The 18688-nt window shown below is 41.6% G+C and overlaps 1 protein-coding gene across 1 annotated transcript in view; it reads right to left on the reverse strand.

Moving 5' to 3' along the window:
- NBAS (NBAS subunit of NRZ tethering complex) overlaps window positions 1-18688 on the reverse strand; it is a 351301-nt gene that overhangs the window by 119552 nt on the left and 213061 nt on the right. Inside the window, exons 39-40 of the mRNA XM_028099384.2 lie at window positions 14802-14878; window positions 14285-14422 (exon numbers count right to left, since the gene is read on the reverse strand). Coding sequence (XP_027955185.2) covers window positions 14285-14422; window positions 14802-14878 — 215 coding nt within the window. The remainder of the gene's footprint in view (window positions 1-14284; window positions 14423-14801; window positions 14879-18688) is intronic.

Genomic DNA, 18688 nt, shown 5'->3' on the forward strand with positions numbered 1-18688 from the left:
TGATTACTTCCAATATTTAAGTTTTAATAACAGTTCTTCCCCTGAGCTTACAATTTCTCTCAAAATACTCCAAAGCATCCCCCTACTCACCCCAACACTTCATCTCATTCATTCAGCCCCCAAGTGTATGGCATTCAAGTGTCTAAGCACTTTGACGTGAATGTCATTTGACCCTCATACAAACCCAGCGATGTGCACACGAGACTATGGTTCCCGATTCAGAGATGCCAATCTGCCCTTCATGCATCCTCGGCTGTGGTCTGGTAGCCAGGAAGCGAGGCAAACCCCTCGCCTCCCACCTATCGCCCTGTCCACGACATCAGGCCCTTTCTCCCTATGCTCCTGACAGATTTCCATCAATGTTATACATCCAAACTCACATCTGAAATCGCTGTTTTTGTGTGTATAGAGTATATTCAAAGCTCTCTCTCTTTTCCCAACTAAGCTCAATGCCATGATCCAAGGGTATGAAAGCTTTTGGCTTCTAAGAAGCTTTTGAAGGACTTTACAGGTAGCTTCAAAATCTCCCATATTCAGTCTTCAAAGTGATACTGCAAAACATCACAGGCTGTAAAAACTAATAACAAAAAAAGGCATCAAAAATTTAAAACAGAAAGTGTGGAGAATTAAGTTATTCTAATTTTTTCCCAAAATTAGGCAATGTTCTTCAGGGGGTGAATAAAATATAATTTCTTTAAATATGGTCAAGTCCCTGTAAAAAGAAAATATGCCTAAATATTCATGACTACGGAATGCTCGATGACTTAATCTACTGCTTACTAGTAGAGGTAATAAATCCATTCCGGTTTAATAGTCTCCATTTCTTGGTAATATTGGTTGGGAAGTTTTAAACAGGTGCTGTGTTTCCCCTCTAGGGTTGTTATTTGCTTGAGATAATTTTCTACTTAGTATTTTCAATTAGTGGCTTAAAAAACCACATTTTAGAAATAGTCTGCCATAAAGTTTTGAATTTCATCCCCTGCTGGGTGTGCTTCTCTAGCATATAAAACTAAAGGACATGTTTCCATTTTTAACTGATTTTATCTCCTGAAACTTTTTAAAAAGAATGCTAGAAAAGATCACACTTCGAGATGCATTTACAGTAATTATAAAGGTAAGGTGTAAATGAAAACAAAATCAGTGTAAGTAACAATGTATATATTCACATTTGCATAAAAAACTGTTACATACATATGCATATCTGTAAACTATTTCTGGAAGGAACCAAAAGGGAAACACTGACTTTTTGCTGTATACCATTTTCATCATTTGAGTTTTGTGGCCATGTGTGTATTACTTCTTAAATATAAGAACAAGTCAATCAGGGCAAATACAAGGAGAGAAAACTCTCTCTGGCTGACCATCTATCATATTCCTCTGTCACGGAAAAAGAAAAGTTGAGGCAAGGTGGGCTGCTCCAAAAATAAGCTAGGAAAGCTCCAGGAGCCTGTGCTGCCTGGCTGCCTGGCTCCGGGTGGGGCTTCCCATCAGGATGCACAGGTCTTTTGTCAGAAATAACCCCACAAATTCTATCAGTACTTTCATTCAAACCTAGTAATCTACCTAAGTAATCCTCCCGCAGATCAGAACTACAGGCGGTGGAAGGAGAGAACAGGAGGGCTGAAAATAGAAACAAGGTGAAGTGACAATTGAGTGAAAGCTAGCTCCACTGAGTGCTATTATGCGTAGGCAACAAATCGAAACCACTTTTATTTCAATTTCTATGATGATTCATCAGGAGTTTGTTACATTTAATTCCAAACTCAACACTGCTGTTTTATGCAAAAGAAGATGCTGAAAAGACTTGAATAATAAGCCCGTAAGTGGTCAGTGGACAACTCCTATGTACTTACAACATGTAGCTTTGGTGCCCATGCCTGAGTCCTGCAAATCTAAGCGAGCTGGAGCTCACAAAACCCAAGTCTGAAGGCTGTCCCGATCCACGGCAGTCCTGAAGTTATTCACATGCCAATCAACAGCCACTGAGGAACTACAGCAGGTGAGGTCCTGAGGATTCAGAGAGAGAGGGGGTCCCTGCTCTCAAAGAAGACCACCACATGGAGAGGGGACAGCTGTGCATCAGTTACACCACCACAAAAAACCACTCACAGGGCGTCCAGACGAGAGCCATGAGACACGGAAAAGGCCCGTGTCTGCTCAGGGGGCAGAGAAGGTTCCACACAGGAGGCTCTTTTGAGCTCAGACTTAGATGCTGAGAGTGGGAAGAAGACGGAGGCACTTTAAGCAGGGAAATTATATCTGCACAGGCACAGAGGTGTGAAAAAGGATGTTAACTTCAGAGAGATATAAATTCTGAAGAGCTAAAACATAAACTTCAAAAGAGCTGGTGTCGGGATCATGGCTGGTGGGGTAAGGAAGAGCCAGTGAGTTCACTGAGGGTTTTCCCTATCACATGAAGGAGTCTCCATTTTACACAGTAGCCACAGTGGAATGTCCTCCTGGAAAGGACTCATTAGGCCTGCATGCCAGAAACCACTCTGGTCCAAGCAAAAAGCAGGCAGAGCTTGGGAGGAGAAGCTCTAAGTGACAGGATGCCACTTACACCAGAGCAACGTGGAGTGAGTCACTGGATTTCTCAGAGTCTTATCATCTGCCAAATGGGGTTACTCAAAGGATCAACTGGCAGAATAAATGTGTGAGGTATCTTAAGAGAGCCAATGCCTTTTCAGCGTTAGTCTGATCTTTCTACTGTCCACTTACAACCCCCCTATGCCAAGTCCCTAAGCTGACCCTTGCTGTTACCCACCCCACCCCCAATACACACGCGCGCGCACACGCACTTGCACACACACATCCTTTTGACACTTCTTAGCCAGACAGAGGAAACCTTACTGGTCACAGTGAAGTCTGGTCACAGATTGCATTTCTGTCCTTTTCATCTAGAGGCAGGCAATTCTTCAACACTTTGAGTTTTATATGGTAAAATTTCAATACGATCTCAAATACACTGTGAAAAAATACCACAGTACATACGATGGGCACAGTGACACTTCGATACCTTTGTATCGATACTGCTGTTCCCTATGTGTGGAACACTCTTCCCCTCCTGTCTTCACGGCACTGCACTCATCTCTTTGTCTTTCCTCAAAAGTCACTTTCTCGAGGGGGCGGAGCAAGATGGCGGAGGAGTAGGAGACCTGGATTTCGTCTGGTATCAGGAATTCGGCTGAATAGGGATCAAACCATTCTGAATACCTACGAACTGAACAGGAGATCGAAGAGAGTAGCAACAACTCTCTGAACAGAGAAGCAACCACTTACTAGAAGGTAGGAGGTGGGGAGAAGTGAATCCGAGGCGATATTCGGGAGGATAGATGGCGGGGGAGGGGGCCTCCGTCGGCCGCTTCTGGCAAGTGCTAGAGCCCCGGAGCACAAAATCGGACCCTTTAGAAGTTGGCTCCACTGAGGAACATCGCTTCAGTGGCTAAGCGGGAGGGGGAAGCCTCGCGGGACAGTGTGGACTCAGGACCCTCGGGGTCACAGAAAGACCGAGGGGGCCTGAGTGTGGCAGAGCTTCCAGGTATGAGAGCAGGGAAGCCGGCTGCAGAGACGGAGCCGAGGCGCGGGCTCTCACCTCGGGGTGGCCATAAACTGTGATCCGCGGCCCAGTTGGGCCACTGCTCCTCCAGCAGGGACCCAACAAGCGGCAGAGCCGAGGAGACTCCCCTCCCTCCCCCAGGAAGAGCGGCGCGGGAGTGCACCGCAGGGATCTGCTGGGTTTGGAGACGCCACATGGGGCCGGGGGCCAGAGATACAAACGCTCGGTCACAGGCCGGGTGAGCACGGAGTGCGGCCGGAGACCGGGGAGACAGGAATGACTGCTTTTCTCTGGGGGCGCACCGAGGAGCGGGGCCCTGAGTTCTCAGCTCCTCCAGGTGGAGATTGGGAGGTCACCATTTTCACCCTGGTCTGTCAAAGCTGTACCGAGAGCTTGCAGGGAACAAAACCTCCTGACAGCAAACCGGAGCAGCTTGCTTAGCCCGGACCGACAAGAGTGGGGCAATTCTGCCTCCAGCAAAGACATTTAGGAACCACGGCAACAGGCCCCTCCCCCAGAAGATCAGCACGAACAGCCAGCAAGCCAAGACCAAGTTTACTGATCAAGGAGAACGGGAGAACTCCAGCGCTATGGAATAGCGGGGAATGATGAACATAGAATTCATGGCTTTTTTACCATGATTCATTAGTTTTTCAAAGTTAATTTTTTTTAACTATTTTTTTTTTAAATTTTTCTTTTTCCCTTTTTCAACTAACATCTTATCGATCCCTTTTTTAAAAAAACATTTTTTATTTTTCATTTTTAGAGTCATATTTTATCCCTTCATAGTAGTTACCCTTATTTTTGGCATATATATGTATAAGTTGTTCTCTCTTTAAAATTTTGAGATAAAGTTTCCTCTAACAGATCAAAATATACCCTAAACCACTAGTGAATGGCTTTCTTCTAGTCTCCTGCCTGATCACAGTGTCTCCCATTCTTTTTCTTTTCTTTTTTCTTTTTTTTAAATCTTCTTCTTTCTTCTTTCAAACAACTTCTTATCAATTCCCTTTATAAAACCTTTTATAAGTTTCATCTTTACAGTCATCTTCCATCCCTTCATTGTATCAACCCTTATTTTGTACATATATAAGTCTTTCTTCCTTTAAAATTTTAGGAGGCACTTTCTTCTCACAGACCAAAACACCCAAAATCTAGTGTGTGGCACTGGATCTATGCACTAGCCTGATCATATTTGATCATATTCTGTTTTTTTTGTTTTGTTTTGTTCTCTTTTTCTTTGTTTTTATCTTTATCTTTTTCTTTTTTTTCTCTATCTTTTTTCATTCTTTCCTTTTCTTTTCCCCTGGTTTTAGGTCTTTTCTGATTTGTATAGAGTATATTTCCTGGGGACGTTGTTAACCTCTTAGCATTTTGTGCTCTCATTTATCTACTGTCCTCTGGACAAAATGACAAGATGAAAAAAATCACCTCAGCAAAAAGAACAAGAGGTAGTACCGTCTGCCAGGGACCTACTCAATACGGACATTAGTACGATGTCGGACCTAGAGTTCAGAGTCATGACTTTAAAGATACTAGATGGGCTTGAAAAAAGCGTGGAAGTTATTAGAGAAACCCTTTCTGGAGAAATAAAAGAACTAAAATCTAACCAAGTCAAAATCAAAAAGTCTATTAATGAGGTGCAATAAAAAATGGGGGCACTAAATGCTAGGATACATGAGGCAGAAGAGAGAATCAGCGATATAGAAGACCAAATGATGGAAAATAAAGAGGCTGAGAAAAAGAGATAGAAACAACTACAGGATCACGAGGGCAGAATTCGAGAGATAAGCAATACGATAAGACGAAACAACATTAGAATAATTGGGATCCCAGAAGAAGAAAGAGAGAGGGGGGCAGAAGGTATATTGGAGCAAATTATAGCAGAGAACTTCCCTAATGTGGGGAAGGAAACAGGCATTAAAATCCAGGAGGCACAGAGAACGCCTCTCAAAATCAATAAAAATAGGTCAACACCGCGACATCTAATAGTAAAACTTATGAGTCTCAGAGACAAAGAGAAAATCCTGAAAGTAGCTCAGGAGAAGAGATATGTAACCTACAATGGTAGAAACATTAGATTGGCAACAGACCTATCCACAGAGACCTGGCAGGCCAGAAAGGACTGGCATGATATCGTTAGAGCACTAAACGAGAAAAATATGCAGCCAAGAATATTATATCCAGCAAGGCTGTCAATGAAAATAGAAGGAGAGGTAAAAAGCTTCCAGGAAAAACAAAAACTAAAGGAGTTTGCAAACACAAAACCAGCACCGAAAGAAATATTGAAAGGGGTCCTCTAAGCAAAGAGAGAGCCTAAAAGCAGCATAGATCAGAAAGGAACACAGACAATATACACTCACAGTCACCTTACAGGCAATACAATGGCACTAAATTCCTATCTTTCAATAGTTACCCTGAATGTAAATGGGCTAAATGCCCCAATCAAAAGACACAGGCTATCAAATTGGATTCAAAAACAAGACCCATCAATACGCTGTCTGCAAGAGACTCATTTTAGACCCAAAGACACCCCCAGATTGAAAGTGAGGGGATGGAAAACCATTTACCATGCTAATGGACACCAAATGAAAGCTGGGGTGGCAATTCTTGTATCAGACAAATTAGATTTTAAAACAAAGACTGTAATAAGAGATGAGTAAGGAAACTATATCCTACTTAAAGGGTCTATCCAGCAAGAAGATCTAACAATTGTAAATATCTATGCCCCTAACGTGGGAGCAGCCAATTTTATAAAGCAATTAATAACAACAGCAAAGAAACACATTGACAACAATACAATAATAGTAGGGGACTTTAACACCCCCCTGACTGAAATGGACAGATCATCTAAGCAAAAGATCAACAAGGAAATAAAGACTTTAAATGACACACTGGACCAAATGGACTTCACACACATATTCAGAACATTCCATCCCAAAGCAACGGAATACACATTCTTCTCTAGTGCCCATGGAACATTCTCCAGAATTGATCACATCCTAGGTCACAAATCAGGTCTCAACTGGTACCAAAAGACTGGGATCAATCCCTGCATATTTTCAGACCACAGTGCTTTGAAACTAGAACTCAATCACAAGAGGAAAGTCGGAAAGAACTCAAATACAGGGAGGCTAAAGAGCATCCTACTAAAGAATGAATGGGTCAACCAGGAAATTAAAGAAGAATTAAAAAAATTCATGGAAACCAATGAAAATGAAAACACAACTCTTCAAAATCTCTGGGATGCAGTAAAGGCAGTCCTGAGAGGAAAGTATAGAGCAATACAAGCCTTTCTCAAGAAACAAGAAAGGTCTCAAATATACAACTTAACCCTACACCTAAAGGAGCTGGAGAAAGAAGAGCAAATAAAGCCTAAACCCAGCAGGAGAAGAGAAATAATAAAGATCAGAGCAGAAATCAATGAAATAGAAACCAAAAGAACAGTAGAACAGATCAACGAAACTAGGAGCTGGTTCTTTGAAAGAATTAACAAGATCGATAAACCGCTGCCCAGACTTATCAAAAAGAAAAGAGAAATGACCCAAATCAACAAAATCATGAATGGAAGAGGAGAGATCACAACCAACACCAAAGATATACAAACAATTATAAGAACATATTATGAGCAACTCTATGCCAGCAAATTAGAGAACCTGGAAGAAATGGGTGCATTCCTAGAGATGTATCAACTACCAAAACTGAACGAAGAAACAGAAATCCTGAACAGACCTATAACCACTAAGGAAATGGAAGCAGTCATCAAAAATCTCCCAACAAACAAAGGCCCAGGGCCAGATGGCTTCCCAGGAGAATTCTATCACACATTTAAAGAAGAATTAATACCTATTGTCCTGAAACTGTTCCCAAAAATAGAAATGGAAGGAAAACTTCCAAACTCATTTTATGAGGCCACCATTACCTTGATCCCAAAACCAGACAAAGACCCCAACAAAAAGGAGAATTACAGACCAATATCCTTGATGAACATGGATGCAAAAATTCTCTCAAAAATACTAGCCAATAGGATCCAACAGTACATTAAAAGGATTATTCACCATGACCAAGTGGGATTTATCCCTGGGCTGCAAGGCTGGTTCAACATCCGCAAATCAATCAACGTGATACAATACATTAACAAAAGAAAGAACAAGAGTCATAGGATCCTCTCAATAGATGCAGAAAAACCATTTGACAAAGGACAGCATCCTTTCTTGATCAAAACTCTTCAGAGTATAGGGATAGAGGGTACAGACCTCAATATCATAAAAGCCATCTATGAAAAACCTACAGCGAATATCATTCTCAATGGGGAAAAGCTGAGAGCTTTTCCCCTAAGGTCAGGAATGCGGCAGGGATGTCCACTCTCACCACTGCTATTCAACATAGTATTAGAAGTCCTAGCCACAAGCAACCAGACAACAAACAGAAATCAAAGGCATCCAAATCAGCAAAGAGGAAGTCAAACTCTCACTCTTTGCAGATGATATGATACTGTATGTGGAAAACCCAAAAGACTCCACCCCAAAACTGCTAGAACTCATACAGGAATTCAGTAAAGTGGCAGGATATAAAATCAATGCACAGAAATCAGTGGCATTCCTATACACCAACAACAAGACAGAAGAGAGACAAATCAAGGAGTCGATCCCATTTACAATTGCACCCAAAACCATGAGATACCTAGGAATAAATTTAACTAAAGAGGCAAAGGATCTGTACTCAGAAAACTATAAAATACTCATGAAAGAAATTGAGGAAGACACAAAGAAATGGAAAAACGTTCCATGCTCATGGATTGGAAGACCAAATATTGTGAAGATGTCAATGCTACCTAGAGCAATCTACACATTCAATGCAATCCCCATCAAAATACCAGCCACTTTTTTCAAAGAAATGGAACAAAGAATCTTAAAATTTGTATGGAACCAGAAGAGACCCCGATAGCCAGAGAAATATTGAAAAAGAAAAGCAAAGTTGGCGCCATCACAATTCCGGACTTCCAGCTCTATTACAAAGCTGTCATCATCAAGACAGTATGGTACTGGCACAAAAACAGACACATAGATCATGGAACAGAATCGAGAGCCCAGAAATGGACCCTCAACTCTATGGTCAACTCATCTTTGACAAAGCAGGAAAGAATGTCCAATGGAATAAAGACAGTCTCTTCAACAAATGGTGTTGGGAAAATTGGACAGCCACATGCAGAAGAATGAAACTGGACCATTTACTTACACCACACACAAAAATAGACTCCAAATGGTTGTAAGACCTAAACATGAGACAGGAGTCCATCCAAATTCTAAAGAACACAGGTAGCAACCTCTTCGACCTCGGCCGCAGCAACTTCTTCCTAGAAACATCGCCAAAGGCAAGGGAAGCCAGGGCAAAAATGAACTATTGGGATTTCATCAAGATAAAAAGCTTTAGCACAGCAAAAGAAACAGTCCATAAAACCAAAAGACAACCGACAGAATGGGAGAAAATATTTGCAAATTACATATCAGATAAAGGGCTAGTATCCTAAATCTATTAAGAACTTATCAAACTCAACACCCAAAGAACAAATAATCCAATCAAGAAATGGGCAGGAGACATGAACAGACATTTTTCCAAAGAAGACACCCAAATGGCCAACAGACACATGAAAAAGTGCTCAACATCGCTCAGCATCAGGGAAATCCAAATCAAAACCTCAATGAGATACCACCTCACACCAGTCAGAATGGCTAGAATTAACAAGTCAGGAAACGACAGATGTTGGCGGGGATGCGGAGAAAGGGGAACCCTCCGACACTGTTGGTGGGAATGCAAGGTGGTGCAACCACTCTGGAAAACAGTATGGAGGTTCCTCAAACAGTTGAAAATAGAGCTACCGTACGATCCAGCAATTGCACTACTGGGTATTTACCCCAAAGATACAAATGTAGGGATCCGAAGGGGTACGTGCACCCCAATGTTTATAGCAGCAATGTCCACAATAGCCAAACTGTGGAAAGAGCCAAGATGTCCATCGACAGATGAATGGATAAAGAAGAGGTGTTATATATACACAATGGCATATTATGCAGCCATCAAAAGGAATGAGATCTTGCCATTTGCAACGACGTGGATGGAACTGGAGGGTGTTCTGCTGAGTGAAATAAGTCAATCAGAGAAAGACATGTATCATATGACCTCGCTGATATGAGGAATTCTTAACCTCAGGAAACAAACTGAGGGTTGTTGGAGCGGTGGGGGTGGGAGGGATGGGGTGGCTGGGTGACAGACATTGGGGAGGGTATGTGCTATGGTGAGCGCTGTGAACTGTGCAAGACTGTTGAATCACAGATCGGTACTTCTGAAACAAATAATGCAATATATGTTAAGAGAAAATAAAAGAAGAAGAAGATAGCAGGAGGGGAAGAATGAAGGGGAGTAAGTCGGAGGGGAGACGAACCATGAGAGACGATGGACTCCGAAAAACAAACTGAGGTTTCTAGAGGGGAGGGGGTTGGGGGGATGGGTTAGCCTGGTGATGGGTATTAAAGAGGGCACGTTCAGCGTGGAGTACTGAGTGTTATGCACAAACAATGAATCATGGAACACTACATCAAAAACTAATGATGTATGGTGATTAACAATAAAAAAATTTTAAAAAAAAGTCACTTTCTCAATTTGAGATGTTTCCTGAGTCTGTTTAAATTGTCCTCTACATACACATACTTCTTATTCTTCTTCTTTGCTTTTCATTTTCATAGCTCTTATCACCATCTAACAGAGTATATATTTTATTTACTTGTTTTGCTTATGATGTCCTTTCCTCAATGGAATGTAAGTCTAGAAAGGGCAAAAGGTTTTTATGTACTTTGTTCACTCGTGTTTCCCCAGGATCCAGAACATTGCCTGGCATAAAGTAATCACCCGATAAATACTTGAGCAAATACACACACACACACACACACACACACACACACACACACACAATTCAATCATTTCACATGTGCTACAGAATTACTTATTAATTTTCAATAATCTACCCAGTGAACATTTATTTACTCCGTTTTATTATCCAGGTTCTGCTCTACGCATTGGGAAAACCAATAAATACAACACAGACACGGGCCTCACATAGCTCGCTATCTAGTGAGATGAAAAGCATTTTAAATTCCAAACAAGAGAGTGTTTAAGAGCTATGACTGAGGTAAGTACAGGGCAGTACAATGCCTAGGTAAGAGCACCAAGCACAGCCTGCGAGCACGGCGGGCTAGCAGCAGGCGGGTGGAAGCCTGCCTGGGTGAGGTAACGTCTGAACCAAGGAGGAGGCAAACATTACAGGCAAAGAGCACAGGTTTGAAGACAAGGAAAGAGAACACACAGGACATTTGAGAAATTTAAGTGGCCTGGCATGCCAGGAACAAAGGAAGATGAAGTTGGAGAAACAGGCAGAGGCCAGACCGTGGGGGACGTGCAGACCTTGCCAGGACAACAGGAAATCACGGAGGGATTTGAGGCCAAAAGCCAGATGACCAGGTCTCCACCTCAGAAAGGCCATTCTGACAGATGTCTGGGAAAAGATACAAAACCAACAAAAATGAAGACAGGGTGGGGTTTACCAGGCTGTTACACTGGTTTAGGTGAAGGAACCATGGAAACTGAATTAACTTGAAGACATGGGGCAGGGAGGAGAAAACCGGAGATGTATTCACACACCTATTAACTCCCTATTAACACATCTATCTGGAAGAATTTCAGAACATCTTTGTATTTGATGTTAAAAAAAGAAAAATCATGGATACTTTCTAACTCTTCCGCTCACCTTTCAGGCTACCAACCAACCCCATGCTTCAGACAGAGTTGCCAAGAAGTCCCTGGAGAATGAGCTGGCCCGAGGAGCCGGTGCTGTCGTAACACTCCTGGAGGGCACATCTGTTTCTGTCTGGAGCAGCTGAGAAGTTAGAAATCATGTTCGGAGACATCACCACTGGGCCACATGGACTTTACTGGCTTCTGTTCCCACTCGAATCTAACGCTGCTTCCTGAACCAATGACCCTGAACAGCAGCTGCCTTCTGCTACTGGGCCCAAAAGGAGAATGGGAGCAGGTGTTAGCAATCATGCCACGGGGGGCGGGGGGGTCTAACAACCAAGGATCAGAGGCCCAGGGATACGGCAAGAGAGGAGAGCTCCAAGGGGCACCTTCAAAGGAAAAGATAGTTTGATAGGAAAACGGTGACAGGAACAAGACCAAGAGTTGAAGGGCAGCAATAGTGAGGTGACACAGGATGGAAGGAAGAAACAGAAACTGGGGTTAAGGGTAAAAAGGGGCAGGAATCAAGTCTTACTATTTTTCTTACTGCAACGCCATGCTCTAGGTCCTTCACACGAGGCACTTGATATACAAAATACAGGACCTGGAAATAAAATGCTCACACTTCTACTAAGTGAAAAGAACTGCTGGGAACACAGAAGAAACCAAGATGCAAGCACCTTTACTTCTAACCCTTAGCTTTCAATGTTCTACTTTGTCTCTTCCCAGTGCTCGCTTCGGCAGCACATATACTTTGTCTCTTCCCACGGTTCAGTTGTGGAAATTTTAAATGGGGTTCCTTATGGAGTGACTGCAGCATCTGAAGAAGGAAATGGATTTTTACATATAAAAGTTGGGATGTAATTTCATGGTTTTCTCCTAACTTACCTCTCTCACAAACAGTACATGAGTTGGGACTTTTAACTTTTGGTACAAAATAATTTACTATTGGGGAAAACAGGAAAAATATATGCTGTACTAGAATTTTCCTTCAAGAGGACTCCTTTAACTAAGGTTGTAAAGAAATGATACTGAAGACAGGGCCACAGTGTGGCTGTGCAGCAAGCTCTTTGGCCCTTAAAGGATGGGCATGTGGTCTGGGCCACATGGGTCTGCAGTGCTCTTTTGGGCAGCCCCCCAATCCCCATGTACCCAATTGTCTTCTACGCTTTTATAGTACGTGGTGGGTCCAGGCAGCCACATCCGCCTTTTCATCTTAACACTCGGTCAGAGTCCAAGGCACACACGAGGTGCGCAGCTGACTGGACTTTCAATCCTCCTTATTCATGGAAAACAGAACACAGTGCTAGGCACACAGAGTGATCTTGACACAGACCATGGACGTGGGAACAAAAGAGGTGGCTCCCATCCCCATGGTAGCCACATAGAAATCTCAGTCAAGTACATTCTGAGGACATGACTGGTGGTTATAACAAGGCATAATGCTTTTGATCGAAGTAAAGCTTCATTGTGTTTCAACATACTTGGAGTTTCGGAGTAAACGGTTACTTGGGTACATACACAGCACTAATGAAAGATAGGGTATTTAGAAGCAGACTCCAGCAAACATGCCGTGAACATTCTGATTGAATGTAAGAAAGCCATTAAGTTCCAGAAGGAAACCTGCCACATTTCCACCTATATAATCACTTCTTTCCCTCAATTTACAGCACAGTAGGTCAATTCCTTATTTCACATAAAAACATACCTGAGACATAAAAAGAGAACAAAGGAAAATTACTAGAGCATGGAATAAAGTAACTGTACAAAGCGGCAGTAACTATCAAAAACAAAAAAAAATAAATTCAGAATCTCCAAAATAACTAGTACCTTTTATTAACTGGATAAAAGAAGGAAACATTCCTTTCTTGGCCGAACGTCATCATGATCAAACTATGCCGCAGGACAATCCACGTATAATAACGGTAAGCCCCTGGGAGATTATCCTGTATTGTAGATGGTCCCCCCACCCCCGCCACTCTTACCCTCTTTAAAGAAAAATTGATGAAGGAAAGCCACAGATTTTTGCCACAAATGGAATGTTTTCATTTACTTAGCTATGTTTTGGGTGGCTGAGACAGCTAGAACTTTCAGTCACACTTAGATTGTGAAGTTACTTCTTTACAGGGTGCTTTGAAGTCAGGGGAGAAAGAATCCTGCCTCAATACAATCGGAACCTTTTATTTGTACACATAGTGGATATGAAAGTCTGATATATTTGCTTATCCATATTTGCTTAAGAGATTATGGCAATTCTCTTAAAATACTCCAGTACAAAAAAACAGATAATTTCCCCAGGCTGATAATTAAAACTGGTATATACAGGTAAACCTGGAGGGCTTTGATTTTTTAGTGGCATCTGTCACACCTCTGTGTCCACAAAAGTTGGCACATGGAACTTGAGGCCACGCTTAGGCACTTTTGCTCAGAAATCAACAATAAAGTTATATCAAAGTTGTCTGGAGCGTGGTGGCAAGTGGGTATAACACGTTTCAACATTTCATCTGTCCAGCTACTACTCTCACATTTCTGGCTTTAAAATAAATCAAAGAACAGTGCTACTCAAAGAACTGTATTGCCTACTGTCCCAAACTGGAGCCATCTTCCTTTCGGGCAGTGAATGAAAAAACCAATTCTCTATTTCTCCTCTCCTACTACTTTAACCTGCCCTAAGAACTTTGCAAAATAATATAAATGACAGCCAAGTTGTGGGAAGCATCAGCATTCACAATAAACACTGGAAACGACCTGTTCTTAACTGCTGCCTAGAAAGCAACTATGTCCAACACAGAAAAGGCAGGGGCTGTTGGCCACGGGGAATGCATTCTGGACACAAAGCACATCAGTCCCTCCAAAGGGATAAACACGTGTTTTAACTGTTTTAGAGAAGCTCTAACTCTGCTTGTTAATCAAGTGGAAGCCATGAGGACTCACCCTGTAAAGAGGATGGCACTTGTCCCTGAAACACGGAGCCAAGCGGGCATAGATCTGGAGGCTGTAGTAATAGGCTGCCAGCTGGAGAGATAAAGCAGAGTGGGCCTGCTTTTCAAAGCACCTGTTAGCATCTAACACCTAGAAAGGAACACGACAGAAGGAACTCAGCTCAAAGGAAACTGAGGAAATCATCATAAACTATTACATTTCTAGTCATCGCTGTAGAATTTTGGTTCAAAGTTTCCACTGCATCATCCCAAGCTCAACTTTAAGAGGACGTTAGAATTCAGAAAAACTGTAAAGGCAGATTCCTATGCGTGCAAAAGAAGATTTTGAAATTAACACTTCAGCTAAAACTGTAGAATTTGCTCTCTGAATACTGACACCACAGTCCTTCCTGCACAAAAGAACAATCAGGAGGAAGTGAAGCCTATAATGAACAATTTATTGGTGAAGAATCTCCAGTGTAGGTTTCTTGTTTACTCATGACGTCTTCTCTTGGTAAGGGGAAACTTACCTGTGGTAAGGCAAGGAGATAAGCAAGAGCCAAGGTCATGTCATTTGGTAAAGCATCGCTTGCCAGCCGCAAGAGAACTGAAAGCAGGAAAAAAAAATGCATCATCTATATGACCTTCATAGTTACTAAGTGCCAGGTTTTTAGTTATGTGATTTCAACAGATAATTAGCTTCAGAGGACTCTTTAAGACCTCTTACAAATGTCTCTTAACACCACCCAAATACAGATCACAGGAAACTATGTTATTAAATAGTAACCTTGCCTTAACTCAGACAAATTGTGCTATTTGTTATGTTTTTAAACAGGAGAAAATTCTGTTAAGTGCAGGTACAAAGTCTAAGTGCAAATAGATCACGGAGGATGGTTTCTTACAGCTAATCTTTTAGTTTTAAAGACCCAGGCCATGTATAAAATTATGTTTATCACTGACAGCTTAATATGGAAAATAAGCATATGAGCACTAAAGATGAAAGAAACAAAATAGCTGTGAGTGCAAATTTAGGATAAATCTTTTGATTACTGCAATGAAGATGGTTTTGTTCCTTCCAAGAACATCCCTCTTCATCATACTCCACAAAAAAAGAACCCTTGCCTTAATTATATAATATCTTAAAATATCCCAACTATTAACAACTTTTCCACAAAATTTTTTATATAAGCAATGACCTATCAATGTCATGGCTCTAATACGAGAGCACACTGCCAACAAAGTCTGTGTTTATATACAGTTTGCATTAATAAGGAAATGTTCCATTCATTTAGGGTCTTAGTGACAAATACCAGGTAGTCGTATGTAATCACAATGTAAATCCTTTATTTTTAAAGAACACAGACTCTCATGATCTGCACTAATGAAGGAGAACAGTATGTGAATAATCCAAAGTAAATGATATTTGACCTTGGAAAAACACCATATAACTTTTTTTCCAGAAGATTTACCTTCCTGTCTTACTTGAACTGAAACTTAAGTCATTTATATAATCTGGGCTTAGCTGGCAGTCTGGGCAATGAGATGGTGGTAGGGTAAGGAACCACCTACAAGTGTCAAAATCTGACTTAGAACTCAAAATCTCCTGTGGATGACTCATGAGGGAAAAAACTGAGCTTTCTCCACTGTACCTTACAGAGAGAATATTGGTTCTCTAAATATTTATATCCTCTGATTTCTCCAAACCTTATGAACCAAGTTGGACCACCAGTCAGCCTCAGGACTTCCAAGGAATCGTACTATTTTGAGAGGTTTGCTAATCAAAAGCTACTCGTTTCAAGGCCTATCTGTAAATTCATTTCTTCTTTCCGTATCAGTGAGAACCTTCTCTGAACCAGACATTGCACTAATAAGAATCAAAGTCTCTGCCCTTTGGGATAAACACACTAGAAGACAAAGTAAGAAGAAACTTGTAAGTTTAATCTACAGAACACTCTGGATGATATCAGAAAGATTTACTTAGTGTGTAGAAATTGCATACTGGGGGCGCCTGGGTGGCTCAGTTGGTTTAAGTGTCTGCCTTGGGTTCAGGTCATGATCTCTGGGTCCTGGAATCGAGTCCCACATCGGGCTCTCTGCTCAGCGGGGAGTCTGCTTCTGCCTCTCCCCCATGCTTGTGCTCTTTCTCTTTCTCTAGCTGTCTCTAAGAAATAAATAAAATCTTTAAAAAAAAAAAAAAGAAAGAAATTGCATACCGTACAAATACACACATACACAAAACCCCAGGGCTGCCACTTGACTTCTATCTGCCTTATATATTCTACCATTCGATACCTGCCTAACTTAACAATCCTTCAGGACCCGTATTTTGGAGAAAAAAAAAAAAGTCCAATAGTTTCACATACTAATAATTCTTCCCTGTTAATTCTCTTTCTTATGTAGTTTCTTATAAAGTGACCTACAATTGCAATCTCACCCAGTTTTTTTTCCCACCCCCATTTTGTTTTCAGATACTTCCCTTCTTTATGCACAAAGGAAGCCGACTTTCAAACAAGCCAATGTGAACCCACTCATCAATATTAGCCTTGTCTCCTCAAAGTTCAAGAGCCCTTATTTCAGGTGTGGGGCTTTGCTCCAGCTACCGAAGGGCCAGACCTCTTAGAGTGCGGTTGGGCCCATCTGAGGCCTCCTGGGAGTATCAGTCCCGTCACTGACTCTCTTCCAGTCAGATCTGTTTGGGTTTTTTTTTTTTTAATCGTATGACTGACTTAATCTTTCACTCCATTTAACGTGCATTTGTCTGTATCCCAAAACCAAAACACCCTCAAGAGAAGAAAATACTCCAGAGGTATTGCAATGAATATGCTACAGACCCTGAAGGAAATTCCAAAACAACCCAATAACAAACTAAAACAGGGAAAAAGAACAGTGATGACATAATTGAAATAAATGCATAGTCCCCAGGAAATATCTTTCAAGGGGAGGATCTTCATCTGAATACCTAAATTCCAGTAGGTTTATTTTTAAGATAGTTATATTATTTCATAGAAATAATTGACAAGATGATCTCTAGCATTTCTTGGACATATAAAGCTTAATACAGCAGGAAAGAGAAAATAGCAAATTTTCATGCGCTCAAAGATGACAAAATCACCCTCGGAAGTCTAAAGAATCATCATTGTTACTTTTACCAAGCAACAAATGTTTGCTCTAAGTGAATAATATCCACATAGATTTTATTTCATACATAAAAATGTGTTTATCTTTTTTTTTTTATGATGCTTTGACATTTGGGGGGGGTCTTGATAATCCTGGACAGACTGCCCTTGGAGAGCTAGACAGTTCCTCAAGATAGCAAACAAGCTGCCTGTGAGCATTCTTCCATATGCAAACCAACCAATTCAGAGCCAGTACTCCGAACCACCTTTTCTCACTGGCTTTTACATTCTTCTGTCCTAATCACCCCACGGCTAGGTACTGGACAAGCAGAGACAACTCTCAAGCCTGGAATCTTACAAAATTATTCAAACCATCTATTTTAGGCTTTCTCAAGTTTTCCTACAATCCCTCCCCTATTCATTCCCATGGAAAGCACAATAAAGGTTTTTGCGCTTGCTTTCCCTCAACACTCTGCCTCTGACTCCTGAATGACCCAAGGGCTTCCCCCCTTGGGGCTGAGTGGCCGTGCCCTGCCTCCTGTTTCTAGAGATGTGTGAATATAAACTTCTTCCTTCGTGACAATCATTTCCACTTCTGGATGTCTTAGCATATCTAAATAAAACCAAAATCCCATGTAATTTTAGAACTAAAACATCTATAAACTATAAAATGAGGCAGAATTGATGAGGGAGCAGAAGGAAGGCTGAAAATAAAGCATAAGCTGACACCCTGCAACCTCCCACACCCCGTGCTCCTGGGTGGGACATGTCTGACCTTCTTCCAGGAATCTCCCAACTATCTTAATGTTAATGCCTTGCCAGAGGGGAAAAAAACGACCTTAATTTGACATTGGCAAGGCCTCTGGTATCTTGTAGGTCCTCCTTAGCATATGAAAGTTCTCCTGAAACCTCCCTTTTACTTACCTCCCCCAACCCCATAGTTTATAATCAGCCACCCCTCACAACCCCCGGGCAGCAGCTCTTCCTGCCCACGGGTCCTGTGCCCATGCTTTAATAAAATCACCTTTTTGCACCAAAGATGTCTCAAGAATTCTTTCTTGGCTATCGGCTTCGAACCCTAATAATGTCTTTCCTACATCAGAATGATAAAGCGAGAAGGAAACCATCTTCAGAAAGAGAAAGTTCTGGGATCAAAACTGACACCCACCATTTACTGCATGATTTTTTTTTTTTCAACAAAGGGTAGCAGTTCCAGAACTTTATTTGTAACAGGCAGTGGGCAGCTGGGTCTGGCCAGAGGGCCATAGTTTGCAGAACCCTAATACCGGGCCATGTAGATC

Source organism: Eumetopias jubatus, unplaced genomic scaffold (genome assembly GCF_037043125.1).
Source record: "Eumetopias jubatus isolate StellerSeaLion01/CBP00866 unplaced genomic scaffold, mEumJub1_p1.0 scaffold_9, whole genome shotgun sequence".
Classification (NCBI taxonomy): domain Eukaryota; kingdom Metazoa; phylum Chordata; class Mammalia; order Carnivora; family Otariidae; genus Eumetopias; species Eumetopias jubatus.